The sequence below is a fragment of the Somniosus microcephalus genome, chromosome 7, assembly GCF_052327205.1.
Source record: "Somniosus microcephalus isolate GS21.2 chromosome 7, FLI_Smic_1.0, whole genome shotgun sequence".
Classification (NCBI taxonomy): Eukaryota; Metazoa; Chordata; class Chondrichthyes; order Squaliformes; family Somniosidae; genus Somniosus; species Somniosus microcephalus.
In genome coordinates this window covers 216,192,480-216,209,260 of record NC_140993.1, presented here as the reverse complement: position 1 = coordinate 216,209,260, position 16,781 = coordinate 216,192,480, and the positions used below count along the sequence as shown (strand labels likewise).

Here is a 16,781-nt window from a genome sequence, read left to right as displayed (position 1 = left end):
TGGTGTGCGGAGAGGAATAAAAGAGTAACTGGCAAAAATGATGGCAACATTGGGCAGGGGATTTAATTTAAAAAAAAATTAAGATCTCCCCATCAGTGTCCATTCCAAATACTGCTTAAGTGCTCCAGTCGCTTTATAGAAACATAGAAACATAGAAGATAGGAGCAGGAGTAGGCCATTCGGCCATTTGAGCCCGCTTCGCCATTTAATGAGATCATCCAAATTCAGTACCCTGTCCCTGCTTTCTCCCCATATTCCTTGATCCCTTTAGCCTCAAGAAATATATCCAACTCCTTCTTGAATATATTTAATGAATTGGCCTCAACTGCCCTGTGTGGCAGAGAATTCCACAGGTTCACCACTCTCTGGGTGAAGAAATTCCTCCTCATCTCAGTCCTAAATGGCTTACCCCTTATCCTTCGACTGTGACCCCTGGTTCTGGACTCCCCCGCCATCAGGAACATCCTTCCTGCATCTAGAATTTTATAAGTTTCAATGAGATCCCCTCTCATTTTTCTAAACTCTAGCGAATATAAGCCTAATCGACCCAATCTCTCCTCATACGTCATTCCTGCCATCCCAGGTATCAGTCTGGTGAATCTTCGCTCCATGGCAAGAACATCCTTCCTCAGATAAGGCGACCAAAACTGCACACAATGCTCAAGGTGTGGTCTCACCAAGGCCCTGTACAACTGCAGCAAGACATCCTTGCTCCTGTACTCGAATCCTCTCACTATGAAGGCCAACATACCATTTGCCTTCTTAACCACCTGCTGCACCTGCATGCTTACCTTCAGCGACTGGTGCACAAGGACACTTAGGTCTCGTTGCACTTCCCCTTTTCCCAATCTATTGCCTTTCAGATAATAATCTGTCTTCCTGTTTTTGCCACCAAAGTGGATAACCTCATATTTATCCACATTGGGCAGATGCATGGCAAATGCAGTATAATCACCCAACCTGTCCAAATCATACTGGAGTTTCTCTGCATCCTCCTCACAGCACACACGCCCACCCATCTTTGTGTCGTCTGCAAACTTGGAGATATTACATCTAGTTCCCTCGTCTAGATCATTTATATATACCCCTGTATTGTGAATAGCTGGGGTCCTAGCACCGATCCCTGCAGTACCCCACTAGTCACTGCCTGCCACTCGGAAAAAGACCCGTTTATTCCAACTCTTTGCTTCCTGTCTGCCAACCAGTTCTCTGTCCAAGTCAGTACCTTACCCCCAATCCCATGTGCATTAACTTTGAAAGCTAATCTCTTATGCGGGACCTTATCGAAAGCCTTCTGAAAGTCCAAATACACCACATCCACTGGTTCTCCCTTATCTATTCTACCAGTTACATCCTCAAAAAATTCCAGTAGATTAGTCAAGCATGATTTACCTTTTGTAAATCCATGTTGACTTTGTCCGATCCTGTCACTGTTTTCCAAGTGCTCTGCTATTACATCTTTTATAATGGACTCTAGCATTTTCCGCACTGCCGATGTCAGGCTTACCGGTCTGTAATTCCCCATTTTCTCTCTACCACCTTTTTTGAACAATGGGGTAACAATAGCTATCCTCCAATCCATGGGAATTGTTCCAGAGTCTATAGAATTTTGGAAGATGACCAGCAATGCACCTACTATTTCTAGGGCTACTTCCTTAAGTACCCTTGGATGTAGATTATCAGGCCCTGGGGATTTATCGGCCTTCAATCCCGTCAATTTCCCTAACACCATTTCCCTACAAATACTGATTTCATTCAGTTCCTCCCTTTTATTAGACCCTATGTTCCCCGACATCTCTGGGAAGTTATTTGTGTCCTCCTTTGTGAAGACAGAACCAAAGTATATATTTAATTGGTCCGCCATTTCTTTGTTCCCCATTATAAATTCCCCTGATTCTGACTGTAAGGGACCTATGTTTGACTTCACCAATCTTTTTCTCTTCACATATCTATAGAAGCTTTTTCAGTCAGTTTTTATGTTCCTGCAAGCTTATTCTCATACTCTATTTTCCCCCTCTTAATTAATCCCTTTGTCCTCCTTTGCTGAATCCTAAACTGCTCCCAATCCTCAGGGTGACAGAGCTGATCCAAGAATTCATTTTCTTCCAGGCCATTGGGGGTCACTAACTGCCTCCAATTTGACAAGTTAGCCCATTGTTTAGAAATGTTGTTTCAATTAGATATTCAGTTCTCAAGTGGTCTTTATATTTCAGCCACCTTATACGATATTTAGATTATAAGACCCAATTCCTTGTTGCTGAGTCAGTCCAATAATAATTCTGGGACAGATTGGGCAACAACAGATAACCCTGTGGGGTTTATTGCCCAGCAAGGGACAGCACTTGCAGGCAGTGCTGCTTGGAAAATTGAGGGGCCCACAGTGCCTGCTTTTCAGCCCATTAATTGAAGTGGATGGAAGATCAGTCACTGTGGGCCCATGATTTCTTGACCAGTGCTTGCTGTGAGCAAGCCTCACACCGGGAGCGCCCAATCCGTGAATCAGCCCTTATCTGTGCAACATTTGAGTATCTCTAGTTGCTCCTAAATAGAAACATGCCTTTAAAGTGGTGGTTTTCAAATTTATTTGTGAATTGAATACACCCTGCGAACAGTGACATGCTCAAAGGTAATCAGCTTGTACAGGGCCAGCTACCCAAAGGAAAACAATGTTGTTGCAGCAAATGCCTTATATTTATTGCTAGTAAATCAAAAACTACAGAAATCTGATGGACTCTCAGCCCCCATCCTCCAAGGTACAGGTAACCCAGTTTGAAACTCTTTGCTTTTAAACAACTGTAGACACGCAATGTAAAATTAGTACCAAAGTGCATTTGTAACGTTGTCACTCTGGCAGGGACGTTCCCCAGTGAGGCAAGGTCCATACAAGTTAGCAGTGTCGAAACAGCTATGATAGCAAAATACTGCAGATGTTGGAAATCCGAAATAACAACAGAAAATGCTGGAAAAACTCAGCAGGTCAGGCAACATCCGTGGAGAGCTCAACGTAAACTCGAGGAACAGCACCTCATCTTCCGATTAGGCACGCTGCAGCCTTCCGGTCTCAATATCGAGTTCAACAATTTCAGATCATAACCTTGGCCCCTATTTCATTTTTACTTATATTTTTCCACTCCTTTCCTCCCCCCCCCCCTTTCCTTTTGTTTGTCTCTCACACCTGGCAGCTATCTTTTGCCCTGCCAGTACACTTTACACCTAATCCCAGCCTATTACCATCTCGTCTAGCTTCTAATCTCTTTTACTTCTTTTGGTTCTTTTATTCTTTTGTCCGATCGCAGCCCTGCCTTCGATCTAGTTCCTTTTCTCTCCAGCTTTGAAGAAGGGTCAAACCCGAAACGTCAACTCAAATTTCTCTCCACGGATGTTGCCTGACCTGCTGAGTTTTTCCAGCATTTTCTGTTGTTATTTCGAAACAGCTATGCTGGCTTGTATGGGGCTGAGAGTTAAAGCCACCTGTGCCCAATCTTAAGGTGCTGGAATGGACCTAAGTTCTATTGCCAGCAGCTGTTTACCTTGGCCATCAGCAGCACCCACCAGTTAGTGGCACCAGGCAAAGGCCTCTCCCAAGGGAAGTCAAGGTGCCTATGACTGTGCTGCATTGCTTTGTGTGCTTTACATGCTTGTCAGAGGCAACTCTGTAAAACAAACAGGATGTTACTGGGCTAAATTCTTTTAGAGCTATTTGGAATTGAGTTTAATGAAGTGCTGGCTTATGTCTGCAAACAAACAAGTCTATGTTAATGTATAAAAAGGATACAGTCTCTTTAGATTGTTCTGTATGAATATTCAAGCTGATCTTCTGCTCACTAATCTACTTGTTATTCCTGTTCACTGTCCTTCTTTCATGTTAATGTATACAAACATTCTTTGTTTTTTCTAACATGCCTTCTTGGCTTTGTAGTAGAGATTTTCAGTACAATGCAGTTTGAAATAAAAAGGTTTCACAATTACATCTCTATCCAAAGTTCCCATTTGTGAGTAACACCGTCTGTTTCAATTATACTCGCTGGCCCTTTCTAATGATAAGCTGTTAATGATTCTCAAAGCCGATAGACTTTTCTCCCCCCTGTTACCATTGGATCCCCCAGAAGGCAAGAGCTATATGATGGTAATGTTTACATGCTACTGATATTATGTTGTGATCTAAATTTGAATATCAGGAAAAGAAAGATTTGAAAACCCAACAAACTATGAGCATTTGAAATGTAAAAATCAGTGATTCTGGCTGGAATGATGGCAACTTAGGGAGCAGGTTGCTATCTTGCCCACTTGACCACAGTTGGTTTGTAGCCCATGTAATGAAAAAGTAGATGGAATTTACTCTCAAATTCAATTAAAAGATTAGAATGCAGTGCCGATGAGATTTAGGAGCTGCATCAATTATTCTAAAGTTGAGTTTGTGCCAAGCAACAAATTTTTGAAGCACACAAATATCTGACTCTGCTATTGAATACAGTTGTCTGTAATTTCTGTTTCTGTCCTTTTCTGTACCTTCCTCCTCTGCACTTTCTTATGTGTTTGATTCTCGCAGGGGACGTGGATTACTACTGGCTGGACCATGCGTCTTGGCATAGCAGTGAGGCGTCCCCAGTGTCTTTGGTGAGACATGTGGAGCCTTAACATTCAGTTTCCTTTTCATTTCACTTTCCTTTGATTTATTTATGCCTTTGCATGTTTCTTTTTCTTTTTTTTATCCCACGCCTGTAGGGAACAGTCAAAGGGGAAAAAGAAAAACTAGTGAGCAGGCAGTATTGTCGGACTCTAACACCTTGTCTGAGAGGCAAAAGAAAATGGTGCGATTTGGCGGCCACTCATTGGAAGAGGACTTGGAATGGTCTGAGCCTCAGATTAAAGACTCTGGGGTAGATACGTGCAGTAGCACGACACTAAACGAGGAACATAGCCATAGCGAGAAGGTACTAAGTCTGTATAGCCTGCATTCTACCTGCTCATTTGGTCTTCGTTTGCTCTCTGTCACTCATTGTAAAGGGACAGGATCTTTCCAGAGATAAATGCACATCTATAAAAGTGCAGATAAATAGAAAAAAAATTTAGAGCTGCTTGCTTTATTGTTTGCTGTCCAGCAGCAAAACTAAATAATTTTTTTTCGAGACGCATAGGAATATTCAGTTGTACGATTGCATGGTAGACTTTTAGAAAAATTTTGTGGTGTTGTTCTTCAGTGATACCTATGTTGTTGGAACTTCCCAGATCGATTTTGCTGACTAATTAAATATCAGCTTGAAGTGTTCCCTTAAGATGATAACATTTTAAAATCAGACTGAGAGTAAAAGTTGGATCTGTTTTGCACAGAACTGTGTTTTTCTTTTTTCCCTTCCACTGTCCTGTATGTGAACTTATTTTGGTGCAGTGGCATTTTGGTAGGTGTTATAATAGAATCTGTTTTGCTGTCTGCTTTGGTACTTGCTGTTGCTTAAACTTGGTGATCGTGGTAGTTGGTGATGGTTTCTGCAGTGGGAGTTGGGTGGTATTACCGAGCAGTCTTGCCCTTCCCTGCTTATTTCTCCGCATGGTGCATGAATTGAAGCAATGAGCTCCTGTAATTACACAAACTTTTTGAATGCTAAAAATGTGCCACAGTGGAAATATTCTCTTCCAGGTTATTAAAGTGGCCCCAACAGTGAAAATAACCCAGTTGAGCTGTATAATTACCAAATTAAGCTGATTCTAATTGGAAACCAAAACATAAATATTTGTGTAATTGCAGTGTTTTTTTTTTAATGGGTAAAGTAAATCTTAATGAAAGAAATACTGTAGCACACATGGAAGTTTAGGCATTAAAGACCTATGTGTTATTGCTTTGACCTCATAGCATCCGGTGACATGGCAACCGTCCAAAGATGGAGAGCGCCTAATTGGTCGGATATTGTTAAATAAACGACTGAAAGATGGTAGTGTGCCTAGAGATTCTGGAGCGCTTCTGGGTCTGAAGGTGAGTAATAAGTTATTACATGTGGCTACCTATAACTCTTAATATATTCTTTGCTGTGGCAATCAAATTATATTTTATTCAAAGATGTTATACAAAGCCTGCAAGCTAGTACATTATTAAGAATTATGTATTCTTTATGCACAAAAATGTATTTTTCTTGCTGTTCGACAAATTCTGTTCTGTTTAACTGATGGAGCATCTCCTAAATCTTACCTCAAATGTGCAGCTGCTGTTTGGCTGGTGAGTGGTTCAGGTCTACTTTCATTTGGAGCTTCTGTGATGTACCGTTGCACTACTAAAAATGTGCTGTCTTGGCATTCTGCCTTTTTGAAAGTATCGTCTGTTAGGTCTTGATTCAAGCAAACAAATTGCTTCATACATTCTAATAATTTACTGTGCTCAATGATGAAGGTCTTGCTCTTAGCAAAAGCACGTTATGTTTCATATGGTATTTGGATATGAAATGGACTGTTTGCCCCTTATTTTAAAATGACCAATAAAAAAAGAATCTCCTCATAAAACCACACATGGAATAGCCTGAAACATAACCATATCTAAGAACATACAAAAATAATGCATACTTTCTAGAAATAATGCTTGGTTGCACAATTTCTAGTGGAGATATTCAATGTGGAATCAAACCTTGCAATTTAGGTGTGGGAGGAATCTAAACATATATTAAATGCCTTACATTTGAGATAGGATTGAGAACTTCTCAGATGATCCCTAAAGATTATGGCCTGCAAATTTCACAGTGGTTCTCCTGGTTTTCCACCGTAACTTTGGAGCAGACTGGTGGAACCCCCAGAGAAAAGATGTAAATCGTCACCTTCTGGAGTTGCCGCTGATCTTTCCATGAAGTAACGGCAGGAGATTGAAGAACCCCCATAGAATTTCAGGGCCTTTCCATTTTACTTTTTCTTCTTTAGTTTGTTTCCCTTCTCTCACACCATCCCCACCTACTGAACCACGATTCTCCAGCTGACAGGACAGGCTAGTGTCTATAGGGATGATTCCAGCAACTTGCACTTCCAGCAGGGAGCAGCACTCACAGGAAGCATTTCTCAGGAAATCGGGGCTAAGATACACTGCTGTGAGCGCCACTCCCTGCTAGGAGCATCAGGTTGAGGAATCGCCACTGAAGTCTATGCCACTCTGCAGCTGAGATGCAGGGGAATGGGAGAATTCTCCAATGTTCCTTTTTCCCACTTGGCAAGTGCTTTGCCTCCACTTAGACCCTGAAATTACAAGAGAGTGGACATTTAACACATTCACCTCTGCAATTTTAAGAAGGCGTTATTCCATTTATTTTAAGTGGGTTAAGACCTTCACTGAAATAGTGGAGTGAGGAATTTCAGGTCTGTGCCACCATACTGTCTTTATAGTTTAGTTTATATGGCAATTTTTTGGGAATGCTATGCTTAAATTTTCCACGAGTTCCAAGTATTGAAAAAGCTTCCACAAATCACATGAAATGCAAGTGTTTATGATGATGTGCCTTATACTGACACTGGAATTAAAGCAGCAAGTGCCCCATTTCCCAACACACTTATCCCTCACCTTGATACAGACAAGTTTCAATTTAAAAAAATGTAACTAGCTCCAAGACAATACAGGTCACACCACTAATACAATAATTAGATAACAAAGTTATTTAAAACAAACAATTAATACTGAATATGCTTTGCTTTGCCCTGTGTGCAAACCTGGCTCTGACAGCTCTCTTCACACATTGTGATCTGTTGAAATAATCACTCATGTAACCTGCTGAAATCCACTTAGAAGCCAGGGAATGGGGTGAGTCAGGCGAGATTCTGCTGACGAGATGTTTCTCTGCTGATTCCTGGCTCCTGAACGGTGCTGAGTTCACCCAAAACTTAGTGCACAATGTCAGCACGTTGAGAAAATAAACTGTTTTGCTGCCGTTGCCTGAATTCTTCATTCCAGTTTGTTTGCATTTATTCTGCAAGTACAATAAATAGAAAATGTTGAATAAAGCAATCTGTCACATACCCATTCCTAAATATGGTTTACCTCCATTCTTGTGATAGTGAGGTGCTGTAATTTATTTTTGATTTTGAATTTCTAATGTTTTTGTTTGATTTCTTGTTTTTCCTACCAATCTCTCCACTCCCCTACTGGAGTGCGATGCCACTGGCACCAGTAGCCCTCCAGTACCATGACCAAGTGGCTATTGTAAAAATGTGGGGGCCCAAGCAATGAGGAAGGCTATTTAACCAAGGAGACATTAACAACCAAGGCAGATCCTTGACTCGAACCAAGTCGGCACATGTACCGTTCAGCACTGGCTACTGATTAGTGATCGAGAGAGGGCTAGTTAGCACTTTTGCTTGATCTAATCCAGATGCAGTAAGGCCAGTTTAGAAACCTTGGGGGGCATTTTAACCTAAAAAAAATGGGTGGGTTTGGGTCGGGTGGGAAGTTAAAGTGTTAAAAATCGGAATCTTGACTCCAACCCGCCCACTTCCGGTTTTAACGGAGGCGGGTGGGATGGGGGCAGGCAGCCAACCTGCTAGGAGGTGGGTCATCTATTTAAATATTATAATGAGGCTGGAAGCCTCTGCTTTAACCTCCATTTTGGATATAACTTTAGCTGGTTGGGTTTTGCAGGCCGCATGAAACCTGCCAGCTAATGCAAGGCGAGGACGGCTGGATCCAGGAGGTAAGAGCCTTAACACTTACCTCTTGGATCCAGGATCCCTGCCTCATTCCATCCCCACGATTGGAGACAGCCCCCCTCCACAACCACCCCCCCCCCCAAACGAGGCCTCCGTTTCAGCCCCCCCCAGGCCTCCGAATCCCCCCACCCTCGGCCTCTGATCACTCCCCGGGCCTCTAATTCCGCCCCCCCCCCCCCCACCATGAGGCCTCCGTTCATCCCCCTCCGGCCCCAACCCCACGAGGCCTCTCCTCCTCCCCCAGCCTTCGATTTTCCCCACAAGGCCTCCACCCCACTCCTCCGCTGACCGCCCATCTTTGTTGACACAATGCTCCCCCCGCCCCATGCTCCTCCCGCCCGCGATCTTTGCAATCCGATCCCCTCCCCCCGCTTTTCTGGCCACTCCCCAGCCCGCAATCTTTGCGATCAGAAACCCCCTGCTTTTCTAACCGGACTGCAATTTTCTTCAGGAACGGTCCCAGCCGATTGGAAGGTAGCAAATGTAACCTTGCTATTCAAGAAAGGAGAGAGAGAAAAACAGGGAACTACAGTCCAGGTAGCGTAACGTCAGTCATCGGGAAAATGCTGAAATCCATTATTAAGGAAGTGGTAACAGGGCACTTAGAAAATCATAATACAATTAGGCAGAGTCAACATAGTTTTATGCAAGGTAAATCGTGTTTGACAAATTTATTCGAGTTTTTTGAGGATGTAACTAGCAGGGTGGATAAAGGGGAACCAATGGATGTAGTATATTTGGACTTCCAAAAGGCATTCGATAAGGTGCCATATAAAAGGTTGTCAAGCAAGATAAGGGCTCAAGGGGTTTGGGGTAATATATTAGCATGGATAAAGGATTGATTAATGGACAGAAAACAGAGAATAGGAATCAACGGATCATTTTCAGATTGGTGGGCTTTAACTAGTGGGGTGCCACAAGGATCAGTGCTTGGGCCTCAGCTATTTACAATCTATATTAATAACTTAGATGAAGGGACCGAGTGCAATGTATCCAAGTTTGCTGAAGATACAAAGCTAGGTGGAAAAGTAAGATGTGAGGAGGACGCAAAGAGCCTGCAAAAGGTTATAGACAGGTTAAGTGAGTGGGCATTAAGGTGGCAGATGGAGTATAATGTGGGGAAATGAGAGGTTATTCTCTTTGGTGGGAAGAATAGAAAGCAGAATATTTTTTAAATGGGGAGAAATTATTAAATGTTGGTGTTCAGAGAGATTTAGGTGTCCTCGTACAGGAAACAGAGAGAGTTAGCATGCAGGTACAGCAAGCAATTAGGAAGGCAAATGGCATGTTGGCTTTTATTGCTAGAGGGTTGGAGTACAAAAGTAAGGAAGTCTTGTTACAATTGTACAGGGCTCTGATGAGACCACACCTGGAGTATTGTGCACAGTTTTGGTCTCCTTATTTAAAGGAGGGATATACATGCTTTAGAGGTGGTGCAGTGAACGTTTCCCTTTCAAATCAGGCCCTGCCGTTAAATTCGGCCGGGCCTGCGGGAAACCCGTTCGCCGAGGTTTCACAACCGCCTTGGATCCAACCCACCTTCCCCATTAAAATTCGGCCCAATGGCTCGGTAATATAAACCATCGGGGCACCAGCATTTTTATACTGATTTAATATTTTCACCCTATACTATGCATCATTTAAGGCATGTTTTATTTTGTTATGGATGAGAGAGAATCAATTAAATTGCAATAAGTAGTAAAATGAGGACTGATTCTGTGCTTCTGTGCACCAGGAAAGTGGGTTTACAAACTGCAGAGAGGGAACATTGAATTCAGAGAGCAGGCCCAGCTGTGACAATTCCCTGCTGGGCTGAAATTCTGTGGCCTAAATTTAAGGGCTAATTCTACTGCTCCTTGCGAGTACTGTTCTGTTAGAAGCACCAGATTGTGGAATCACCCCATTTGCGAGCTGAAGTCCTTGTGCAGATTTCGAGCTTTGGTCTCACGAGGCCCCAGATTTGATGCAGAATATTTAAATGAACATCAAGCACAGTTATGTAACATGCTCTTTTTACACTGATCGCCCAATTGGAATGGGGAAAAGGAAAGCTAAAAAGCTTTTTTTAGGTTGAAGGCTTTTTTAGGGTGAAGGAGCTGAAGGTGGCACAAGCTTTAGATGCTGTACCTTTTTACACTGTCTTGTTTGTATTAGGGACTGTTGCCATATTTCTAGCATGTTTTTTAATTTATTTTTTGAAAAAAATATTTTGAGGGTCATTTTGTTTTCCTCCTTAATGCAAATTTGTTTTAAAGCACATCAGATACAGTACTTCAGGTTTGAAATGGTAGAGCAGGGAAGAAGGCATGGTAGGAAGTTCAACATCACCAGATCATATCTGCAATCACTTTTTAATTTCTTCTCAGGAGTGATGAGGGTAGTGTGGTTGATGTTGTGCATATGGACTTTCAAAAGTCATTTGACAAAATACCATATAATAGCAAAATTAAAACCCATGGGATTAAAGGGACAGTGGCAGCATGGATACAAAATTGGCTGAAGGACAGAAAGCAGAGAGTAGAGAATGGTACCTTTTTAGACTGGAGGAAGGTATACAGTGGTGTTCCACTGCTCTTGATGTATATTAATGACCTGGACTTGGGTATACAGGGCATCAGTTCAAAGTTTGCAGATAACACGAAGCTCAGAAATTTAGTAAACTGTGAGGAGGATTGCAACAAACTTCAGGAGCACACAGACAAACTGGTGCAATGGGCAGACACATGGCAGATGAAATTTAACACAGAGAAGTATGAAGTGATGCATTTTGGTAGGAAGAATGAGGAGAGGCAATATAAACGAAATTATATAATGTTAAAGGGGGTGCAAGAACAAAGAGACCTGTGGGTATATGCGCACAAATCTTTGAAGGTGGCAGGACAAGTTGAGAAGGCTGTTTATAAAGCATTTGGGCTCCTTGGCTTTATTAATAAAGGCATAGAGTATAAAAGCAAGGAAGTTCTGCTAAACCTTTATAAAACACTGGTTCGGCCTCAGCTAGAGTACTGTGTTCAATTCTGGGCACCACACTTTAGGAAACATGTCAAGGCTTTGTAGAGGGTGCTGAGGAGATTTACTAGAATGGTACCAGGAATGAGGGACTTCAGTTTTGTGGATAGACTGGAGAAGCTGGGGTTGTTCTGCTTGGAGCAAAGAAGTTTAAGAGGAGATTTGATAGAGGTAAATAAGCAGAAACTGTTTCCAGTGGCAGAATGGTCGGTAACCAGAGGACACAGATTTAAGGTGATTGACAAAGGAACCAGAGGTGACATGAGGAAACTTTTTTTACACAGTGAGTGTTGTGATCTGGAATGCACTGCCTGAAAGGATGGTAAAAGCTGATTCAATAGTAACATTCAAAGACAATTGGATAAATACTTGAAGGGAACAATGGGGCAGTAATTCCTTCCCAAACGCGTGAGTACGGAAGGGGTACTCACGTGTCTGGCCGGAGGAAATGCCGGTTTTCAGCATGCACAGCGCATGCGCTGAAAACCGGCATTTCCTCTCCTCCAACCCAAGAGTTGAAGAGGCTAGCGCGTGCGCTGTAGGGGGCAGCGCGTGCGTCTTGGATTTCCTCTGTTTTGGGGGATTTGCGCATGTGTAAAGGCCTCCGGTCTTTACGCTTGTAAAAAGCACACGTAAGTATTTATTTTTACAGGTAAGTGGTGTTTTAGTGTAATTTAAAATAATAAATCTGTGGGAAAAAAAATTCTAAAGAATCTACAATAAGGTAAGTTTAGTTTTAGACCCTTTTTATTAAAAATTTATTTAAAAAAATTATTGTTTAAATTATTTTTTAAAACTTATTTATACTTAATTTAATGATTGGGATGTTTTTTTAAATTTTTATTTAAAGTTTAAATAGTGTTTTGGGCCCCCGTAGTTTTCATGAGTTTGACAGTTCTTATTCTCAAACTTATGAATGAACCTTCCCCTCCCCTGATTGGTTGTACAGTGCTCACCTGATCCCAGCCGACACATCGCACTAACTACGCCGCTGGATCAGGTAAGCACTGCGCGCTGACATCTGAACCGGGCCTGTCACAGGAAATGCAAGCAGGCCCGGGCTTCAGATGTCAGCGCGCAGGGTGAGTGCAGATCGGGGGCTTGCACGCGCGTGCAAGCCCCCGACACCAAGTTCTGGGCCAATATTACAGGGCTATGGGGAAAGGGCAGGCGAGTGGAACTAATTGGATAGCTCGAGGCACGATGGGCTGAAGTCCTCTTTCTGTGCTGTATTCTTTGATTCTGTCACCAAGACCGCCTTCTTCCACCTCTAACATCATCCGTCTCTGCCCCTGCCTCAGCTAATCTGCTGCTGAAACCCTCATCTATGCTTTGTTACCTCTAGACTCGACTATTCCAATGCCTCCCATCTTGCACCTTTCGTCAACTTGTGCTGATCCTAACTCGCACCAAGTCCCGTTCACCCATCACCCCTATGCATGCTGACCTACATTGGCTCCTGGTCCGGCAATGCCTCAATTTTAAATTTCTCCATGGCCTCGCCCCTCTCTATCTCTATAACCTTTTCCATCCCTACAACCCTCCGAGATCTCTGTGTTCCTCCAATTCTGTCCTCTTGTGCATCCCCGATATTCATCGCTCCACCATTGGCGGCCGTGCCTTCAGCAGCCTAGGCACTAAGCTCTGGAATTCCCTCCCTAAACTTCTCCGCCTCTCTTTCCTCCTTAAGATGCTCCTTAAAACCTACCTCTTTGACCAAGCTTTTGGTCACCTGTCCTAATCTCTCCTTATGTGTTTCAGTGTCAAATGTTGTTAGATAACCCTCCTATGAAATACCTTGGGATGTCTTACCATGTTAAAGGTGCTATATAAATGCAAGTTGTTGTTGTTTATAAAGGCAGAAAACTTATCTAAAGTCTCTCTGAACCTTTAAAAACACTGCAACATTTTGTATACCTTTAGATGACCACATCCCTTCCATTTTGAGCTGCAGCCCTTTAAAGGCTGCCTGCACAAGGCCTAACCTACACAGGGGGAGTGTATGATATGGATATCCATAAACTAGCCTCACAGGGGCCCGTGAGGCCTCTTTTATCATTTGGTGATTTGGGCCTCATTCAGAGGCTTTTTAGCAGGGATTGCAGCATGGGCCCTATGAAACCTGAAGGTTTATCAAATCACATGGCTGGTACTAGATAGCATTACAAAGTCATTTTTGTGGCAGGATATTACTATGAAATAGTCCCTTCACTTTATATTAATGATGACAACATTGATATTGCTAGTACAGATGCTGCAAGATGGATTGAAAAGGTTTATGGATTGGAAGTTGCACCCAGTTTGTGACTATTTTTGTAATCTGTGCTTCAGCTTATTGCCTTTTCACAACTACTTATTAATAACAACATTTAAATCTTGCACATTGCTATTTAACCGCTTGTTTGCTATCGTTTTAATGCACTCCCTAAGTTACTAAGGAAAACACAAGATTAACAATGGGCAAAGCACATTTTATAGAAACGAACCTCCACATATCTTTGTTTGTCTCTCCGCAGATGCCGCCTGACCTGCTCAGTGTGTTCCAGCATTTTCTATTTTTATTTCTTCCACATACTTTGTTTTGTTGAATAGCTATTATCCATTTTTTAATATGTTATGCCAATTATGGGCCATAACTACTTCTATACATTTTTGCAATAAAGTAGATGCACTTAAAGAGAGTACAATACCATGTGAAAGCAATAACAAATCATTCGCATCATTGCGAATTATTGCTCACATCCTAAAATGGGTTCACTGTAGGAACGGAGGTTCCTAACTAAATAATTCAGCTCAACTCAATGGATTAAAAGACTGGAATTTAATGACAACGAAGTTTGCTGGATGTTACAAGGAGGAAATCAAAACACCAGGTAGTCAAAGACTGCCAGGTAGTCGAAGACTGCTGGAAAGTTCTCTAAGCTGACGTCATGACGTCCCCACGTTCTTTGCGCCACTGGCGGTCACGTGATCGGCATCATGACATCACCACGCAGGATAAAGGCAAACACACACTGTAAAGGTAACAATCAGTTTAAAGGTGCAGTCCCCGGCTGCACTATAATACAATTAAGGGGATTATACTAAAGTACACTGAGTCTCTTGTGGCTCCTCCACATCACCAAAATTAGCAAGCAAAAAAAACGCTTTTTGCTTATTAAGGCAATATCAAAAGTCAATGAAAAGTAACTACTGTAGGATTAGCTAAGGAAAGAATTGGACAGTGAGTAGCAGACCTGAAATTAGCTTAAGGGCAAAATTCAGAAGTACCTTCACAGCACAGACAGAAGTGAATAGAATAGAGGAGCTTTCTGCCCCATAGCACGTGTGCAGCAGCTATTTCCTGGCGTCACTTACTGAAGCAAGAGGTCTAATACTGAAGCTGGGGCTGTCCTCTGCTGACCTCTCCAATCTAATATGCCAGGGCATTTGATAATGCAGCAAAATGCATGTAGTTTGGAAGCCAAGAGTCCATTCCCACAAAGGGGAACTATCAGTGATGGCAGTCACCAACTGGAAGAGAACTTGCAATGGAGCAGCGTCTACATTACATATCCAGTGTTACAAATCACTGTGACGATGTCATAAATTACAGCCAACCTTTACACTTAGAGTGAAGAGCAGTGAAAATCCTGTTACTGCCAGCCACTACCTGCTCAGTGATTAAGAAACTAATGGGAAAAATTGTAATTCTCTCCTGGACTAATTTCCATATGCTCTGAACACCTGTGACCTGGAAATTCTGCAGACGTTCTTCTGATTTCCTGCTATAACTTTGGCCAGTGATTGATGGACCTCTGGGGAAAATGGGTATTTACACTGTTCCCTGGGAATTCTGCCAATTTCCTACTGAAGTTACGGTGGGTGATCAGGAGATCTCCGGTGGAATTTCAGGGCCTAGATTTCTACATACAAGAAGTCGCAGAGGTAGCAAAGTGCAAGGCCATGAAGGAATGGTTAAGCTAAGGTAGTTGTGTTTATTTTTACAATCATTAATTGAACATTTAAGTGAGAAAAGTTCCTTTGTTGCATTGGTCTGAGTTTCAAATGCTATCGGTTCCCATACCACTTGTTTTATGTGGGTTTTAAAGGCATTCCTTTGATTCATACCATGGAAATACTTAACAGTGTTCCTGCTAAAATGTATAGGCATGGCTGACAGGAATTCTGTTGGGTGGCATCATCCCACTATTGATATCTTTTGACATCATGTGGAAAGGGGGCAGATGCAAGAAGTGCCTTCCCCTTTGTCTGAGGAAACCCCTAGCATTGCCCAAATGGGGCAAAGACCTGGCATAACCAGGTCTTGTCTCAATTTCTATTCCTGCTAGCCTCCCCCAGTCCAAATAGTGCCCCAATTTCCCCCAATCACCAAAAAGTCCAGAGCCAGAAATTTGTCGGCTGCTAGATTCTTGGGGCTAGATTTTCCTGGAGCCGTCAGGCAGGGTTTCAGGCGTGTGGGGGGGGGGAAATCCCGAATTCGGGGGTCCCGACACCATCCCGCCCAAAACCCCGCCCCGCGCAACTTTCAGGGGCGGTGGGTACCCACCCCGCACTGGGACCCGCCGAAACCAGGCGGGAAGGGATTAGTGCCACTTAACTGCCTGTTAACAGGTAGTTAACAGGCAGTTTTTAGCCTAATCCCTATTTTGAGGGGTGTCATGTGGGATTCCCGACAGCTCCAAACCACACCAGGTTAGAGCAGGTGGGCCGTCGGGTTGAAGGAGTTGGAGGGGCCGCGATGTCAGTGCTCAGGTGAGTGATGGGTGCATGAGTGCAAAGGTAAGTGTGTTTGGTGTGTCTAAAGTGTGTAAAGAACTTTTACTTACCTATACTTACCTTAACAGCCTTTCTTCCTGTAGGCGTCAGGAGCGCATCACTCAGCCGGCACTTAAAGCTGAACGGCTGCGATCTGTGAAAAGTGACAGCCTTCAGCTTTGATTGCTGCTGAGAGTTCTAACTGAGTCTGTGCAGAAGGACTCATGATAGAACGCAAGACTGTCAGTGTTTCACAGCTTCAAACAGCTGTGAAACACTGATATTTCATCTGTCAAGATGAAATTGCAGTCTGTGACGTCACCTGTTGCTGGGTGGCCCTTAAT

At 42.9% G+C, this 16,781-nt stretch overlaps 1 protein-coding gene across 1 annotated transcript in view; it reads left to right on the top strand.

Annotated features, from left to right (window-relative positions):
* The window catches only part of LOC147115112 (regulating synaptic membrane exocytosis protein 2-like), a 347,939-nt gene that overhangs the window by 216,164 nt on the left and 114,994 nt on the right, over positions 1–16,781 (top strand). The window contains exons 4-5 of the mRNA XM_085993402.1: positions 4,726–4,934; positions 5,852–5,971. Of these exons, the coding sequence (XP_085849528.1) occupies positions 4,726–4,934; positions 5,852–5,971 (329 nt within the window). The remainder of the gene's footprint in view (positions 1–4,725; positions 4,935–5,851; positions 5,972–16,781) is intronic.